Source organism: Bos indicus, chromosome 4, assembly GCF_029378745.1.
Source record: "Bos indicus isolate NIAB-ARS_2022 breed Sahiwal x Tharparkar chromosome 4, NIAB-ARS_B.indTharparkar_mat_pri_1.0, whole genome shotgun sequence".
Lineage (NCBI taxonomy): Eukaryota > Metazoa > Chordata > Mammalia > Artiodactyla > Bovidae > Bos > Bos indicus.
The window spans coordinates 5,803,277-5,819,180 of record NC_091763.1 but is presented as its reverse complement, the minus strand read 5'-3'; the positions used below and the strand labels follow the sequence as shown (position 1 = coordinate 5,819,180).

General features: G+C 50.5%; 1 protein-coding gene across 4 annotated transcripts in view; it reads right to left on the bottom strand.

The window, feature by feature from the left end:
• Positions 1 to 1,965: 1,965 nt before the first annotated feature.
• The window catches only part of DDC (dopa decarboxylase), a 105,336-nt gene continuing 91,397 nt past the window's right edge, over positions 1,966 to 15,904 (bottom strand). For all 4 annotated transcript variants that reach the window (XM_070787428.1, XM_019959624.2, XM_070787426.1 and 1 more), the window contains 5 exons: positions 15,115 to 15,134; positions 13,031 to 13,129; positions 10,430 to 10,531; positions 5,454 to 5,661; positions 1,966 to 2,531 (listed from right to left, as the gene is read on the bottom strand). In XM_070787428.1, coding sequence (XP_070643529.1) covers positions 2,518 to 2,531; positions 5,454 to 5,661; positions 10,430 to 10,531; positions 13,031 to 13,129; positions 15,115 to 15,134 — 443 coding nt within the window. In that variant the 3' untranslated portion in view covers positions 1,966 to 2,517. The remainder of the gene's footprint in view (positions 2,532 to 5,453; positions 5,662 to 10,429; positions 10,532 to 13,030; positions 13,130 to 15,114; positions 15,135 to 15,904) is intronic.

Sequence of the window (15,904 nt, the reverse complement as noted above, 5' to 3'; positions counted from 1 at the left end):
GTGGTCTGTGCGCTGCACCCTGACACTGGATTGCTTATGAAGATGCTGCACAGATGGGTTAGGCTGCACAGTGCAGACCTTCAGAAACTTCCCCACATTGGGCTGTTTGGGGATTGTCTGGTTAAGGTGAGGGTCCAAGACTTTACCCTGGGAGGCGAAGATGGGCTTTTCCCAGAAGGGAGTGAAAGCTCCTCACTGCCAGTTATCCTGAGAAATGGCTTATCTGGGCAAGAGACAGCACACTTGGAATTGAATGGCTAAGACAGTGTGAATCCCAGACTGCCATGTTCCAGACCTCATGCAGAAAAGTCACTAGACCTCTTTCTCATCTGTAAGATGGGAATAATAGTTGATAACTTTAAAATAAGTATTAAATAAATTAATATTAAAATATTTACAACATAGAGACCATGCCATGAGGATGTGCGTTAAATAAACTGGGAGGAAGTATGTCCGTCTGTTCCGAGGCTGGGTAATTTGGAGTTTGATCACTGTGCTATGGAAATGCCTAGAGAGGTCAGGGGTGGGGGGAACTGCCACGAGTTAGCTAGAAATGAGCCAGAAGTGGGCAAGCTGCAGTCTCTCCTGGGTCTACATTCCAGCTGAGGTCTGAGATTCCCTAACACAAAGACCCAGCCCGGTCAGTGGGGAGCTCTTTGTTCATCCACCAGCTTCCTGCTCCCTGTCTGCCCATGTCGCCTGGCAGCATCTCTGCTGTCACCTGCTGCCCTGTCTCCTGCCTCAAACACAAATCTGGGTCGTCTTTCCAAAGTGCATTTGTGGATTGGCTCAGTGGAGCCACTCCCAAAGGCTGCGGGCTGCGGCTGCGTTGGTGACTCAGGCCCCACGTAGGGGGCCCTGCAGCAATCTTAACTCCAGAGCACACTCGGGGCAGACAACGTCACTGTACGAGGCAGGCACCTCGGCCTCCACACTGTGATCTGAGCTCAGAGCACCACCCTCTGTGGCTCCTGACGTGGTGGCACCAGTGGGTCCCCGTGGCCCATCCCACGTCCCCATGCTGTGCTGGAGGCCAGGTCTGTCCACTGATGGGCAGAGAACAAATGACCTGACCAAATGAGAGGGGGACCACATGGCATCTGATGTGTTAACAGATTTCAAAAACACAGATAATTCAACTACATGCATGTAGACCTCAGAGATCTATAAAATTTAAATAGCCCTAATAATAATTCAAGGTACCATTCTGAGAGTGTTTTTGACAATTCTATAGTCTCCAAAGAATAAAAACTTGTCTTGGGATTAAAATATATGTGTTTCTAAGAATAAAAATAGTTTCAAATAAAGATCAGTTATTTGGACAAAAACTGCATCTTCCTGATATTTATGTGTAAAGAGAATCTTCAGGTGTTTATTAGTCATGATACCACAGGGCAGGTGGACTAATCAGATGAGGAGACCAAGGCCCCAGAAGTCTTTCTCACCACACCAGCAGAATTTGATCTCTGGCTGTGTCTTGATTCTAAATTTACTGATATTACTTTAGAAGTTGAAGTCATTTCCAAATAAAACTCATGTTGTTATTACATCTAGAACAGTGACTGACATATACTGCATGCATATGTGCTAAGTCGCTTTAGTCATGTGAGACTCTTTCAGACCCTATGGGCCATAGAGTGCCAGGCTCCTCTGTCCAAGGGATTCTCCAGGAAAGAATACTGGCCTGGGTTGCCATGCCCTCCTCCAGGGAATCTTCTGACCCAGGGGATCGAACCTGCATCTCCTGCATCTCCCGCATTAGCGGGCAGGTTCTTTACCACCAGCACCACGGGGAAGCCCACCAGACATATACTAGGCAATCCCTAAATGCTTGTTGACTAAATAAATGTCATTTAAAAATATCCAGGAACGTCATATCTTTAGCTGTTTTGAAAGGATAAGTCCACGTTATAACAATCGATTTTCTACAGTATAGAACAAGATGCTCATCAGACACAATGCGCATAACACTTCACACTGTTTATTAAGCATTAAGCCACATGACAGGACAATTTAAACACCACAGGTATATATCCCATAATCATAGATCACCCTGGACGATATTTCAATAAGGCTTTACCCCACTGACAACTTCAAAGGCATAGAAACATGTGATTTTTTAATCAACAGAAGTCACAGCCAAATAATGGAGAAAAGCTATATTCACTGAGGTTAACTTGTAGCAAATAATATTTCTTCATTGATGAGTGGCTGAAAAGGTGCAATCATGGGATTCTTTCTGGATAACTCTGGGGAAAGACTGAAGGCAGGAGGAAAAGGGGATGACAGAGGATGAGATGGTTGGATGGCATCACTGGCTTGATGAACATGAGTTTGAGTAAACTCCGGGAGTTGGTGATGGACAGTAAAGCCTGGCGTGCTGCAGTCCATGGGGTCACAAAGAGTCAGATACGACTGAGCCACTGAACTGAACTGAAGAAGCATGTGCCACATACAGGCTGGGTTCCAAGGAGCTGGGCTGATACAGTTTCCTCTCATCCCAGTCTTCAGATAATTTCAATTTTTGATCTCTACAGGGGAAAAAAAGAACAGGAACATATGGCTATGTTTTAAAAATGTGAAAGAATTTTGTATACTCCTCCCTGGAACACAGAGAAGGAATATACTTTCTCCATCTGTGAAACAGAAAAGAGTTTGAACTGGAAGAAATGAGCTTTTATTGCCAGTCTGGCTTCTCTATGATTGTTGTTGTTTTGTTGCAAAGTTATGTCTGACTCTTTTGCAACCCCATGGACCGTAGCCCACCAGGTTCCTCTGTCCATTGGATTTCCCGGGCAAGAATACTGGAGTGGGTTGCCATTTCCTTCTTCAAAGGATCTTCCTGACACAGGGATTGAACCCATGTCTCCTGTGTCTCCTGCACTGACAAGTGGATTTTTTACCTCTGAGTCACCTGGGAAGCCCCTTCTCTGTGATACATTTTACTAATGCCAACTAGAGTCTTGGCCCCATTTCCTACCTTATGTGGAATAGGGTAGTTCCTTCTTTCCTTCAGAACTGTGACCATTGCATTTGATATAAACTTACATAAGCACAAGGGGCTTCCACTGTGACTCAGTGGTAAAGAATCTGCCTGCCAACGCAGGAGACAGGGGATTGATCCTTGGGTTGGGAAGACCCCCTGGAGGAGGGCATGGCAACCCACTCCAGTATTCTTGCCTGGAGAATCCTATGGACAGAGAGGCATGATGCACTGAAGCCCATGGGGATCACAAAAAGTCAGACATGGCTGAGCATGTGTAAACATAAGCACAAGTAAAACCAAGGTATTAAGATTTTCATCACTTTAATTAATCTGACTAAAACATATATGCATTGTGATTTACTATGGTATCCTGCATTTTTTAAAAATTTACTTTCTGTTACCTTTGGAATTGATGGCAAGTATAGTGAAGGACAGGGAAGCTCAGTCCAGGGGGTCACAGAGCCAGACATGATTTAGTGACTAAACAACAAATAACGACTTCACATGGGCTTCCCAGGTGGCGCTAGTGGTAAAGATTCCGCCTGCCTATGCAAGAGACAGGAAACCTGGGTTTGATCCCCGGAGGGAAGATCCCCTGGAGGAGGGCGTGGCAACCCACTCCAGTATTCTTGCCTGAAGAATCCCCATGGACAGAGCAGCCTGGCGGGCTACAGTCCATGGGGTCGCAAAGAGTTGGACACGACTGAAGCAACATAGCTCTTGCACACATGCATAGTAACTCCAGGGTAACTGTTTTGTCTATCAGAGACCTGTCTCTGCTTAGATGAGTTTTCTGAGCTACAGTCTCCTGTGTTGTTCCAGGCATAGGGGAATAAGACATGATAAGATACACAAACACAGAGTCGCAGAAATGTTCCTCTAGAGTGTTTGCCTGTGTGGTTTTGCTTTGAATTTATCTTATTCCCCCTACATACACACACACCCCCACCACACACAGAGATGTTTATTGTGGAGCAGAGAATAATCTGGAACTACAGGCTTCTTCCCAGCACCTTCCCGAGATGCTCAAGCTGTAACTGGGGTGTTGCTCCCTGAAGGGTGATCCCTCAGCTTATGAGCAGCAGCCCTTTAGGAAAGGGGTTTGCCGAGCCAGGAAAAGGACCTGATATTTCAGGACACACACTGACAGAGGGGTCTCTGACCTCTTGGGCCAGAAGCCTGGGATGGAGCTCTCACATAAATTAAATGCAATATTTAACTTCTGATTTTTTTGAGCACTACACAGCAGTCCCCAACCTTTTCAGCACTGGGAACTGGTTTTGTTGAGGACAACTTTTCCACCAACCATTTGGGGGGGGGATGGTTTCAGGATGATTCAAATGTGTTTCATTTATTGTGTACCTTATTTGTATAATTATTATATTAGCTCCACCTCAGATCATCAGGCATTAGATCCTAGAGGTTGAGGACCACTGCGCCTATAGTATTAATATCTCAGGTACTCATAATTAAAATTAAGAGCCCAGAAGATCAAGTTGTATGCACTCAGCAAACTAATTCCCTCACACATTTAGGTTTTGCATCCCCTGTTGATGATGACAGATGGGCATAAAGCAGAAAATGAAAGAAAGAAAAGTTGGAATGAGGATGCAATGGCTGGAGCATGAACAACCATTTTGGGCCATAAGACAGATGTTCTATGTTGATGCTAAAAATAGCAGGGAAGCAAGAAGGAAGGATCCTGAGATCCTGATGATTCTTGAAACCCCACTCTTGCCCCTTAATTGCCTTTCTTTAAACTCTTTTTCAGTTCAGTTCAGTTACTCACTTGTGTCCGACTGTTTGCAACCCCATGAATTGCTCTTTTCAGAGAGATATAAATCTCTTATTTGTTTAATATAAAAAAGAAGGGAAAGCAGAAGCTCCTACCACCTACCTCCCCCAAGTGGGGCAAAAGGAAAAAGAAAGAAATAAAAGTGGTGGAAAAACTCCAGTGGAATGACATTCATAAAATAACCTAATGCCAAGGCTCTAAAGATCCTTGCAGTTCAACAGACATTATTCCAACTTGTTGTCAATGCTGTGTTTGTGCAGATGCTTTTCTTACAAGTCACCTGCCCACTGTCTTCAGGGTCTCTATAACCGATGCACAATAGTTTAACATTTTCTTTCTCTAAATCAACATGAACTTGGTCCTTTCTGACAGCAAACCAGCAGTCATGTCAAATTCCTTTTTGAGTGTTTTCACCCATTTTCATTTATCTACCATTTGCCAGTTTATAAGTTGCTATGATTGTAAGTTGGGGGAACACTAAAGAAAGCTGAGGGGATATTACAGAGATGCATGACTGATAGTCTCAAATAAAAGAGTACAAAGGAGAAATCCATCGAAGTTTCTAAAGACTCCCTATGTGGTATGTTCCCTCTACTTCTCCAGACCAGACAGGGCTGGTTCTCTCTCCCTCTCTTTAGGGTGGAGGGAATTCGGCCCCACAGGGCGGCTTACCTGCCTTTTCCTCCCCCTGTGCTCTTAACACTGTGGCCGCCATCTCCTGGATGTGCTCCCAGGCCAGCTGTACGTGGGCCAGCTCCACTGTGCGTGAGCAGATGGCAAAGCGCAGCACGAACCGGTCTCTCAGGGAACAAGGGACCAAGTGGATTTTTTTGGCACTGTTTATGCTTTCCAGAAGAGCTTCGTTCAGTTTGTTGGAACCCTGCAGATTGAGAAAGGCAGTACTCAAATCTTTGGAGACTCAAATGTGCAACACGAAGCCAGGTAGGTGTTGGGTGATACAGTCCCAGGTCAGCGGGAGAGCCACCTCACCACAGGCCTTTCATTCACAGTCATAAAAAATTCAACTAAGTAACCGTGACGTGGGCCCGAGAGAGGGCTGCCTCCCCTGCACAATTCCTCCTGTTCCAGTGCTGCCAAAAGGTGAGCCTTCTGTGACCCAGGTTTACAGAGAAAAAAGGAAGCTTCCTAGACTGTCACCTGTAAGTTGAAGAGCTTATCAATAACCTCAGATATGCAGATGGCACCACCCTTATGGCAGAAAGTTGAGGAAAGTGAAAGAGGAGAGTGAAAAAGTTGGCTTAAAGCTGAATATTCAGAAAACAAAGATCATGGCATTTGGTCCCATCACTTCATGGCAAATAGGTGGGGAAACAGTGGAAACAGTGGCTGACTTTATTTTTCTGGGCTCCAAAATCACTGCAGATGGTGACTGCAGCCATGAAATTAAAAGATGCTTACTCCTTGGAAGGAAAGTTATGACCAACCTAGACAGTATATTAAAACGCAGAGACATTACTTTGTCAACAAAGGTCCGTCTAGTCAAGGGTATGGTTTTTCCAGTAGTCATGTATGAATGTGAAAGTTGGACTGTGAAGAAGGCTGAGCGCCGAAGAATTGATGCTTTTGAACTATGGTGTTGGAGAAGACTCTTGAGAGTTCCTTGGACTGCAAGGAGATCCAACCGGTCCATCCTAAAGGAGATCAGTCCTGGGTGTTCATTGCAAGGACTGATGTTGAAGCTGAAACTCCAATACTTTGGCCACCTCATGCAAAGAGCTGACTCATTTGAAAAGACCCTGATGCTGGGAGAGATTGGGGGCAGGAGGAGAAGGGGACGACAGAGGATGAGATGGTTGGATGGCATCACCGACTCAATGGACCTGAGTTTGAGTAAACTCCAGGAGATGGTGATGGACAGGGAGGCCTGGCGGGCAGCCGTTCATGGGGTCGCAAAGAGTCGGACACGACTGAGCGACTGAACTGATGAGCTTAAACAGCAGAACTGTATAATGGCACCAGGGCATGGAAACATACAGAAGAAATCTCACAATACAGTAAGTGTCCTGCATACGAACCTTGAAGTTGTGAAATTTCCAAGATGAGAGTGTGCATTCACTCTCACGTCAGCGTGTGTGGTGCACCGTGTCGCTTGCCTGCATGCTCTGCAGGCTGTGCTCTTGGGTCCTTTGCTGCACAGTCGTGGGTACAGTGCAGTAGGTGAGTGAAGTGAAGGTCGCTCACTCGTGTCTGACTTTTGCGAGCCCATGGACTATACAGCCCACGGAATTCTCCAGGCCAGAACACTGGAGTGGGTAGCCTTTCCCTTCCCCAGGGGATCAGAGTGCGGCAGGGAGGTATCTGTATTTCACGCCCAGGAAGTCTGGAAGCAAGCACAGAAGCATTGGCGCTACATCTGGGCCTACCGTGCTGTTCAAGCTCCTGTACTATGAGATCAGAGAGGTTTTCTCTATTTTTTATTTTTTAATGTAATATTTGTGTGAAGTTACAAACCTATTACAGTACAGTACTCTATAGCCGATTGTGTTAGCTGGGTGCCTAGGCTAATTTCACTAAACCTACATACAGACTAAACTCAGTGAATGCATCCTTGCAGTGGAACTCCTTCCTATGTAGGCAATTGCTGTGTAGAAAATGAAGCGTTGATAGTCAGCTTCTGGCTGGAGTGTTGGAAAACTGTCCTTGAACTATGGACCGAAGTACCATCAGTGGCCCCCCTCTGGAGGGGAGCAGCCCACCAGCCTTGGACGGGGGGCCGGGGGCCCGCGCCCCACACCGAGAGGACCAGACAGGGGGCATGTGTTACAGACTGGGGGCCGTGCCCCTCCCGTCTGGTCGGTCCAGTTCCCCTTCTCATCCCCGCCCACCTCTCAGCCTTCGTTCTGTCCCCAGGCAGTCACTCCAGCCCCACACGCCTCATGGTTGATGTAGAGGGCCTGCACGTGGGGCCAGCGTGGGAGACTGTCCTGTTCTTGTCCATCTTGAGAGCAGGGAGCACAGTGGGAAGAGAAAAGTCCTGGTCGGCCGGAGGCGGGACCCGGGCCTCACGTCTCTGCAGTCTGCAGGTCGCCGACTGGCGTGAGGCTCTGACCAGTGGCCTGTGGACAGCGTGTGGGCCCAAGGCCACCTAGGAACTGCTGCTGCACACCAGATCCAGTTAGGGCCGGTTCCGCTCCAGGATAAGGGTGAGAGGGTGGGAATGATGCTTTGAAAGGATGGAACTTCACCATAAAGACGTAATGGAAGAGCAAACGCCTGAAAGTGCCAAACGCAGGAAATAAAAGCAAGCAACTCGGGAAAAAACTTTGCTCACCATTTTCAAATGGATCGGACAAGATTTGTTTTCTACTAAACAGACGCAAAGACAGAAAGCAGTCTGAGGTGTAACAACAGTAGCAACAGCGGAGACTTGACATCCAGAGCAGACGGCAACTGGGCAAAGAAAAGCAGCAAGATGGTAGATGCGGAGGCAGGAAAGGAGCGATAATGCCTGCACAGCATACTTCCTCAAAGAGAAACTGGATTCATGCAATAGAAGTAACAAGTTTCACAGAAGAAACGTTTCGCTTTCTGAGGAGCCCCTAGGCTTGCAGGGCGGGAAGGGACATGCAGGTAGGTTTGCCCAAGTAAATGGGGAGGAGAAAATAAAAATCTTGACTTTGACAACACGGTGCTCGTTGAAAGAAGCCAGTCACAGAAGCCAGCACAGTGATGATCCCGTTAACACAAATGTCTGGAGCAGACAGATCCACACAGAGAAGTAGATCCATGGCCCTAGGGATGGGGCTGGGGCTTCTCTGGGGGAGAATGAAGATGTTCTCAAGCTAGACTGTGGGGATGGTGGTGCAACCCCAGGGACAGGCTAGACATCAAAGAAATGTATACTTTATATAGACAGAGAGTATGGTATGGGGATGATATCTCAATAAAACTGCAAAAAACTAAAAAAATTAAAATCCTTCAAGAACACCGGCAGTAAAAACAAAAACAACTGCATGATGGCAAACACATCACAGCACATTTGCTGTGAACACCAGCCCAGACGGAATCACAACTCTGCTCACCCTCTGGGCCCTGCGCCTAGCACCAGAGGAGACTTCTGCCCTCCTGTGCTCAGCTGTGTGTGTGATGCCCTGCCCTCCTGTGCACAGGGGTTTCTGTGATGCTCTGTCCTCCTGTGCTCAGGTGTGTCTGTGATGCTCTACCGTCAGGTGCTCAGGTGTCTCTGTTATGTTCTGCCCTCCTGTTCTCATGTGTGTGTGTGATGCTCTGCCATCCTGTGCTCAGGCGTGTGTGTGATGCTCTGCCCTCCTGTGCTCAGGTGTGTGTGTGATGCCCTGCCCTCCTGTGCTCAGGTGTTTCTGTGATGCTCTGCCCTCCTGTGCTCAGGTGTCTCTGTGATGCCCTGCCCTCCTGTGCTCAGATGTCTCTATGATGCCTTGCCTTCCTGTGCTCAGGTGTCTCTGTGATGCTGTGCCCTCCTGTGCTCAGGTGTCTTGTGATGCTCTGCCCTCCTGTGCTCATGTGTGTGTGTCATGCCCTGACCTCCTGTGCTCAGGTGTCTCTGTGATGCCCTGCCCTCCTGTGCTCAGGTGTCTCTGTGATGCCCTGCCCTCCTGTGCTCAGGTGTCTCTGTGATGCCCTGCCCTCCTGTGCTCAGGTGTCTCTGTGATGCCCTGCCCTCCTGTGCTCAGGTGTCTCTGTGATGCCCTGCCCTCCTGTGCTCAGGTGTCTCTGTGATGCCCTGCCCTCCTGTGCTTAGGCGTGTGTGTGATGCCCTGCCCTCCTGTGCTCAGGTGTTACTGTGTGAGGCTCACAGCCCTCTGACAGCTTTTGTGTCAGGACTCTACCCTCTTGCTTCCAGGTTTTTGCATGAGTGGTTCTCAGCAGGCCTCAAAGCCTGAAGAATCGGTGTGGGGAAGGAAAGGGGGAGACCAGGGCCACGTGTGGATGGGCAGCACCTTAGCAAGGCAACTGAGTCCATGGTGCTTTCTCCTGCCTCCCTTTATGTACTTGAACATGGAGGCCTATGGACAGGTTCGAGTCTGCAAATGGCAAGATAGTCAGAGAGTGGTCAGGGCGTTAGAGCTAAGGTAATGGCTTTCTCCACATGAGGCTGGTTGATAAGGGCCTGTGTGAGCAGTGCCCCTTGGCACCTGTGGAAAACATGGTTGTGATTCTCAGCACACGTGCCTGACACCCTCAGACGGCAGAACCACAGAGCCCCAGGGAACAGCGCCCCTCAAACCCCTGTTGCACCAGCAGCTGGGGGGCATACAGGGTGCAAGTCAGCGGGTCCCAAGTGAGCCGAGACTGGCTCCTCGCAGGCTCCCAGGTGATGCAGGGTGGTGGTGGTGGTCCAGGGACCACGGGTGAGCCCATGCATGGGTCAGTCCTTCAAGGATTCCAGTGATACAGCTGGATTGACGGGGAAAATGTCCAGCACTCTCCTCCCAGGTACACACGGGCAGGGAGTCCGAGTACCAGGGAGAAGGGTGGGGGTTGCGGGAAGTCAGGCTCGGGAGCTGGGACCAGCAGACTGGAGAACTGGTGGGGAGCAACGCAAGGTCTCTGGGGAGCTCAGTCAGTGTGTGGATGGATGTAATGAATGACCGCTTCCTCTCGTCCCAGTCAAGAAAACGCAGACAATGAAGTCGACTTAGACATACCTTTAGCCGGAAACAGACCAGTCCCAGAATGACTTCTGCACAGATTTCAAAGCGGGTGTCCTGGCGCACCAATGCCTCGAATGCATGGGACAGCTGGACATGCTGGAAAGGGAAGAGACATTTGTCTGAGTCTCTTGTCACGACTTGATTCAGAACTTCACCACCTAGAGAACAGTATCAGACCATGCATCTGTAACTCGTTACTAAGCTTTAACCATTTTCTTCCAGCATCGATGTCACCCACGTCCCGGCTGTCCCCACAGAGGGTGAGAAACTTGTTACCAGGAGAAAGGGGCCACCGTCTTCCGAAAAACACCTCTTGTCTTCTGCTCAGAGGACCGTGTTCATCACACCCCATCTTTTAGAATTTTAGGCTAAATGTTGTCAGGAGGGATTTCAACTTTTCAGAAGAGAGGTGGCGCTAGTGGTAAAGAATGCGCCTGCCAATGCAGGAGACAGAAGAGACGTGGGTTCGATCCCTGGGATGGGAAGATGCCCTGGAGGAGGGCATGGCAACCCACTCCAGTATTTGTGCCTGGAGAATCCTATGGACAGAGGAGCCTGGCGGGCTACAGTTCATGGGGCTGCAAAGAGTCGGTCACAGCTGAGCACAAGCACACACACTTTTGAAGAGAGAGAGCGGACAACATCAGCTGGGGAGCTGGGCACTTCACCATCCTCTCCTGGTGCTGGCCCATGGTTTAGGGGCATGCTCAGTCGCTTCACTTGAGTCCAGCTCTTTGTGACCCCATGGACCTTAGCCTGCCAGGCTCCTCTGTCCATAGGATTCTCCAGGCAAGGATACTGGAGTACTGGAGTGCATTGCCATTTCTTCCTCCAAGGGAGCTTCCTGACTCATGGATCTAACCCGCATCTCTTGCATCTCCTGTGTTGACAGGTGGATTCTTTATCATTAGCACCACCTGGGAAGCCCAATAACACCACAATCATGCCCATTCTGCAGACCAGGAGACTGAGGCTGGTTCTAACACAGTTGCCCAGCACCAGAGCTCCCGCTCTGCAGCTGTTTGTTGTTCCACAGCATCTGCTGCCATAGTGAGACCCTCATCAGCCCCAGGCTGCTGCCTCTCCCCGAACCAGCCCGAACTAAACATGGAGGTGTTTACAGAGACCAAGAGCTGGTTTACACAGTATGTGATCTGAGAACCAGCTCACCCAGGTCTCAGTGCCCATGGAGCTCATCCTGAACCCTGGCATCCAGTGTCGGGCTCACTAACAGCTATCCAGGGAGCATCTGAGCAGAGGTCACATTGCTCAAAGTGTTGGGACAGAAACATCATTTATTTTTTTTTTTTTTGGAATATAGTTGCTTCACAATGCTGTGTTAGTGTCTGCTGTAAAACAACGTGAATCAGCCATATGTGTACCTATCTCCTCTCCCTTGGAGCCTCCCTCCCTTGCAGCCCACCCCTCCAGGCCATCGCAGGGCACTGAGCTGAGCTCCCTGCACTGAACAGCAGCTTCCCACTAGCTGTCTATTGCACACGTGGTAGTGTGTGTATGTCAGTCCTAATCTCCCGATTCGTCCCCCCTCCCCTCTCCCCACTGTGTCCTCTGTCTGTATCTCTATTCCTGCCCTGCAAATAGGTTCCTCTGTACCATTTTTCTAGATTCCATATGTATGAGAAACATCATCGTTTACATGAGGGGTCCCCAGGCGGTGATGGATCTGGTGCCACTAGAGGGCTCCAGAGACTGCTGGCAGGGGATCCCCTCAAGCTGGATCCTGGGGAGCTGGTCACCTGCCGGGGTGTTTCTGGCTCCTAGGAGGGCCCCTAGGTCAGTTGGTCCCCCTCAGGGAATCCCGAAGCGCTTGCTTCCCGGAGCTTCCAGCGGGAATCACCCTCGTGAGATGAACTACTTGTGCTTTGCCTTCTTTCCCCAGAGCAGCTGAATCTTCATTCAGCTTCTGAGCACAGGCTCCCCGCGGGAGAACTCATGGGCCCGCTTCCATGTCCTTTCCCAGTTCTCTTCCCACAGAGATGCTCCAGACCCTTTACAGCCCCCAGCAGCCTCGTGAGCCAGAAGGGTGCAGGTGTGCATGGCGCCGTGGGGCCGAGCCGGCGCCCGCTCCACGCAGTCTGCCACAGGGAGGGGCCTGGAGCCGTTCGCCCTGCCCGCAGCCGCCTGGCACCTCTGCAGGGCTGCCCCGCTCCCGTGCAGCCTGAGGGCCTCCGTCCATCAGGTTGGGGCCACAGCTGAGGACACCAGCACCAGAGGACTGGCTGGAAACTGGCAGGCCGTCCACAGGCAGCTAAGTGAGCGGGTCTCTGCTGGCCTGCTTCCTCAGTTGCTTCAAAAAGGAAAAGAGCAGGGTATACATACTGCTATTGGAGAAGGGAATGGCAACCCACTCCAGTACTCTTGCCTGGAGAATCCCACGGATGGAGGAGCCTGGCGGGCTGCGGTCCGTGGGGTCGCGCAGCGTCGGACGCGACTGAGCGACTTCACTTACACACACTGCGCTGTGCTGTGCTTAGCCGCTCAGTTTCCTGTGCCCTGCTTGACAACATCTTACTTCATCTCTCAGGTCTAAGACCTCCCTAATGTCAGCTGGATAAATAATGACAGCACACTCACCTTGCGGATATAGGCCTGCAGTCCCTTGACTCCGTACATCCTAAAAACAAACCACATCTTCAAAGAGCGGAACCTCCGGCCCAGTGGCAGCTGCCAGTGCTGAAATCAGACACAAGACGGCAGCTCGGTGAGGACTGTGCCAAGGGCCGGCTTCCTTTTCAACTCATGGACTGACTTGTTTCTCCTGAAGGCAGTTAGTTCCCTGGAGACCAACCCTCTGGCTGCCACAAGGGCAAAGCTGACAGCAGAGGAGTGAGCGCTGCAGACAGAAGCTCTCTTTACAAAGCTCTGAGATGCCTGTGGAGTGTTCAGGGACCAGACCAGTGTCGGGCTCAGATGCCACTGAGAGCAGATCGGGGAGTGTGGCCCCTCGGGCCTACAACCCAGGAGGGGTGGGAGGGGGAACTTCACTGATTTCTCTGCCTACAGGAAACAAGAAGGGCGCAGCAGATTCCCATGCCCTCTGCTGCACATGCCCCGTGACATCGTTCTCTAGAGCGACATGCATCTTCTTCCTGCCCCGCAGGCCGCCATGGAACACGTGGGACATCGGACGAGCCTTCCTGAGTTTTCCTGCATTTGTCAGCTGCCCGGGTGTGACACTCTCCAATGGTTGTCAAGGTACCAAAGCGAGCAGGAGTGGACACAGAGGGGACAGGGTGCAGGGACATTTGGGAAGATAAAGATAAAACCATCCTGATTTTACATGGCCACTTCCTATTGGAGCTTCTAAAGGAGATGGGGAGCACAGGGGGTTTCTCTCCACCTTCGTTCTCCGCTGGCTGCCCGCAGAGCCCAGAGACGAACTTCCTGCTGGGCAGGGGGCAATGCCACTCAGGGGGTTGGGGTGCAGGGTGGCTGCATGAGGGGCACAGCAGGCTTGGGGGGCACTGCTGCTCTAGGGAGTGCACCCCTGGCCATTGCACCCCACTTCTGAACTGCAATGAAAGCACCAGGGGTTCCGCAGAAGCTTCTCGAGTTGCAAAGAGAAACGTGGGTCCAAGATTGAGGTGCAGAAGCATCCAGCACAGTGTCACTGCTGTTTACAGCGGGCACTGTGTGGATGCACAGGCCGTCTCACTTTATCTTCCTAACCGTGCTGGGAGCACGGGTTAGTAGCTCTGTTTTATCCGTGAGAAAGCAGGCATCTAGGTGCTAACGATGCGCCAGGCCAGAGAGCCCCAGTCGTGCCCACTGACGCCCGCTGTCCTCTGTGTAGCTGTACGTTTGCAAGCTGTTGGGGAATCTTGGTAAAAATTAACCTCCTGTGCCTTTTTAGAAAACCCACTGTCGCCCCACTGAGTAACTAACTAACTAGAGCCCAGTGGCCCCTTGCTTACAGGCTGCTGCACTCCCCGGCAGCCTCCGAGAAACCAAAGTGTGAATGAAATCGAACACTGGAAAGGATAGCGAGGGGAAATTAATCTCTATGGCATGAGGGTAAACATGCACACAGTGTAACTGTGTTCATTCCGCGTCACCCTAAAATGCTGTCCCTGCCTCTCTGGGGCCTGAGGTGGGACTGGGCCAGCGTCCCCGGGAGCAGGGCCTGTGCACCCAGGCTTTCCCCCCAGCCCTGACCAGACGTAAGTCCGGGGAGGAGAGGGCTGCTCTTTTAGCCACTTTACTCCCAGCTTCGCTCCCAGCTCAGAGCAGCACCACAGCAGCACAGTGCTCCTGCCTGGGGAAGGAGGCTCAACATGAGGGCTGCCGTCTGCGGACTTCTGATGTCCCCTGACCCTTGTTCTCCCGCTGCTCTGGGAACAGTGGCTCAGGCACACAGCCTGAGCGAGGAACACAGGGCCCACATGATCTGAGGATACTTCTCTGCCTCACAGAGGAATATGGGCAGGGGCAGCAGCATTCCATCCAAACCTCACATCCGCTGTCAGTGGGCTCAGTGCAGCTGCCCCCTGCCTGGCCAGACTGCTAGTGAGGACCCAGTTGGAGGGTGTCCTCTTGCGGGACCCTAGTTCCAAGAGGACCGGGAGGCAGCAGGAGTGACAGCCCGGGACGGCCCCACACGGCACTCACAGTTTAGATGACCTTGGACCTGGACTTGGGAAGATAACTCTCCCACTTACCCTGTAGTCAGTGATAAGCCCTGCAAAGGAGAAAGAAAAAAGGAACCATTAGACACATGGGTCAATTACCTGCCTCATTCTTTTCCATCATCTCTTGAACCAGACCAGAGACCACTGAGGGCAGGGGCTGGGTGTTCTTTGAGGTGATTCCCCAAGGTATCAGATTCAAGGGGGTTCCAGAGAGCAAAGCACAAGAGGAAATGCTGAATTAGCAGTGGATTCCCACTCATTTCACTTTCTGCAGTTACACAACCAGGGAAATCTGAGATTTCTTCTGTGCCCTGGGGTAAATTGGCATTCAGACTCTGTGAAGTCTTCAGCATCCATTCATTCATGTGTGGGAAGGTGAATTTGTGATACAGAAGTGATTTGAATGTAAAAAACATCAAACTTTTGATGGGAGTTTATCTCCGTGTTCTCCTTTCTTAGTCCGGATTCTGGAGCTGTGTAAATACCCAGTGAGTATCTTCCGAGTTGGCTTCACAGGGGTTATGAACAAGGCCTCGTTTGCATTTAGGTCTCCTCTCGTGCCAAAAGCAGTAAAGTCAAAGCTGTGTATAGGGAAGAACAGTGGATGAAGAATCTCGCAGTCGGGAGTCTCCACACGGGAATCTTGGGCACAGCCATCAGGTGGGAATTAGAAAGCTGTGTGTTGCAATCTGATCCTCCAGTGTCATCCTGGCTGTCCACCTGCCACAATCCTCCACCCACCCTGGTAAAATGTGCTTGGTCCACTGGGCGCATGGGTCTGCCTTACATTTACAGGAAAACCTAAAATTGCAGCTTGTTA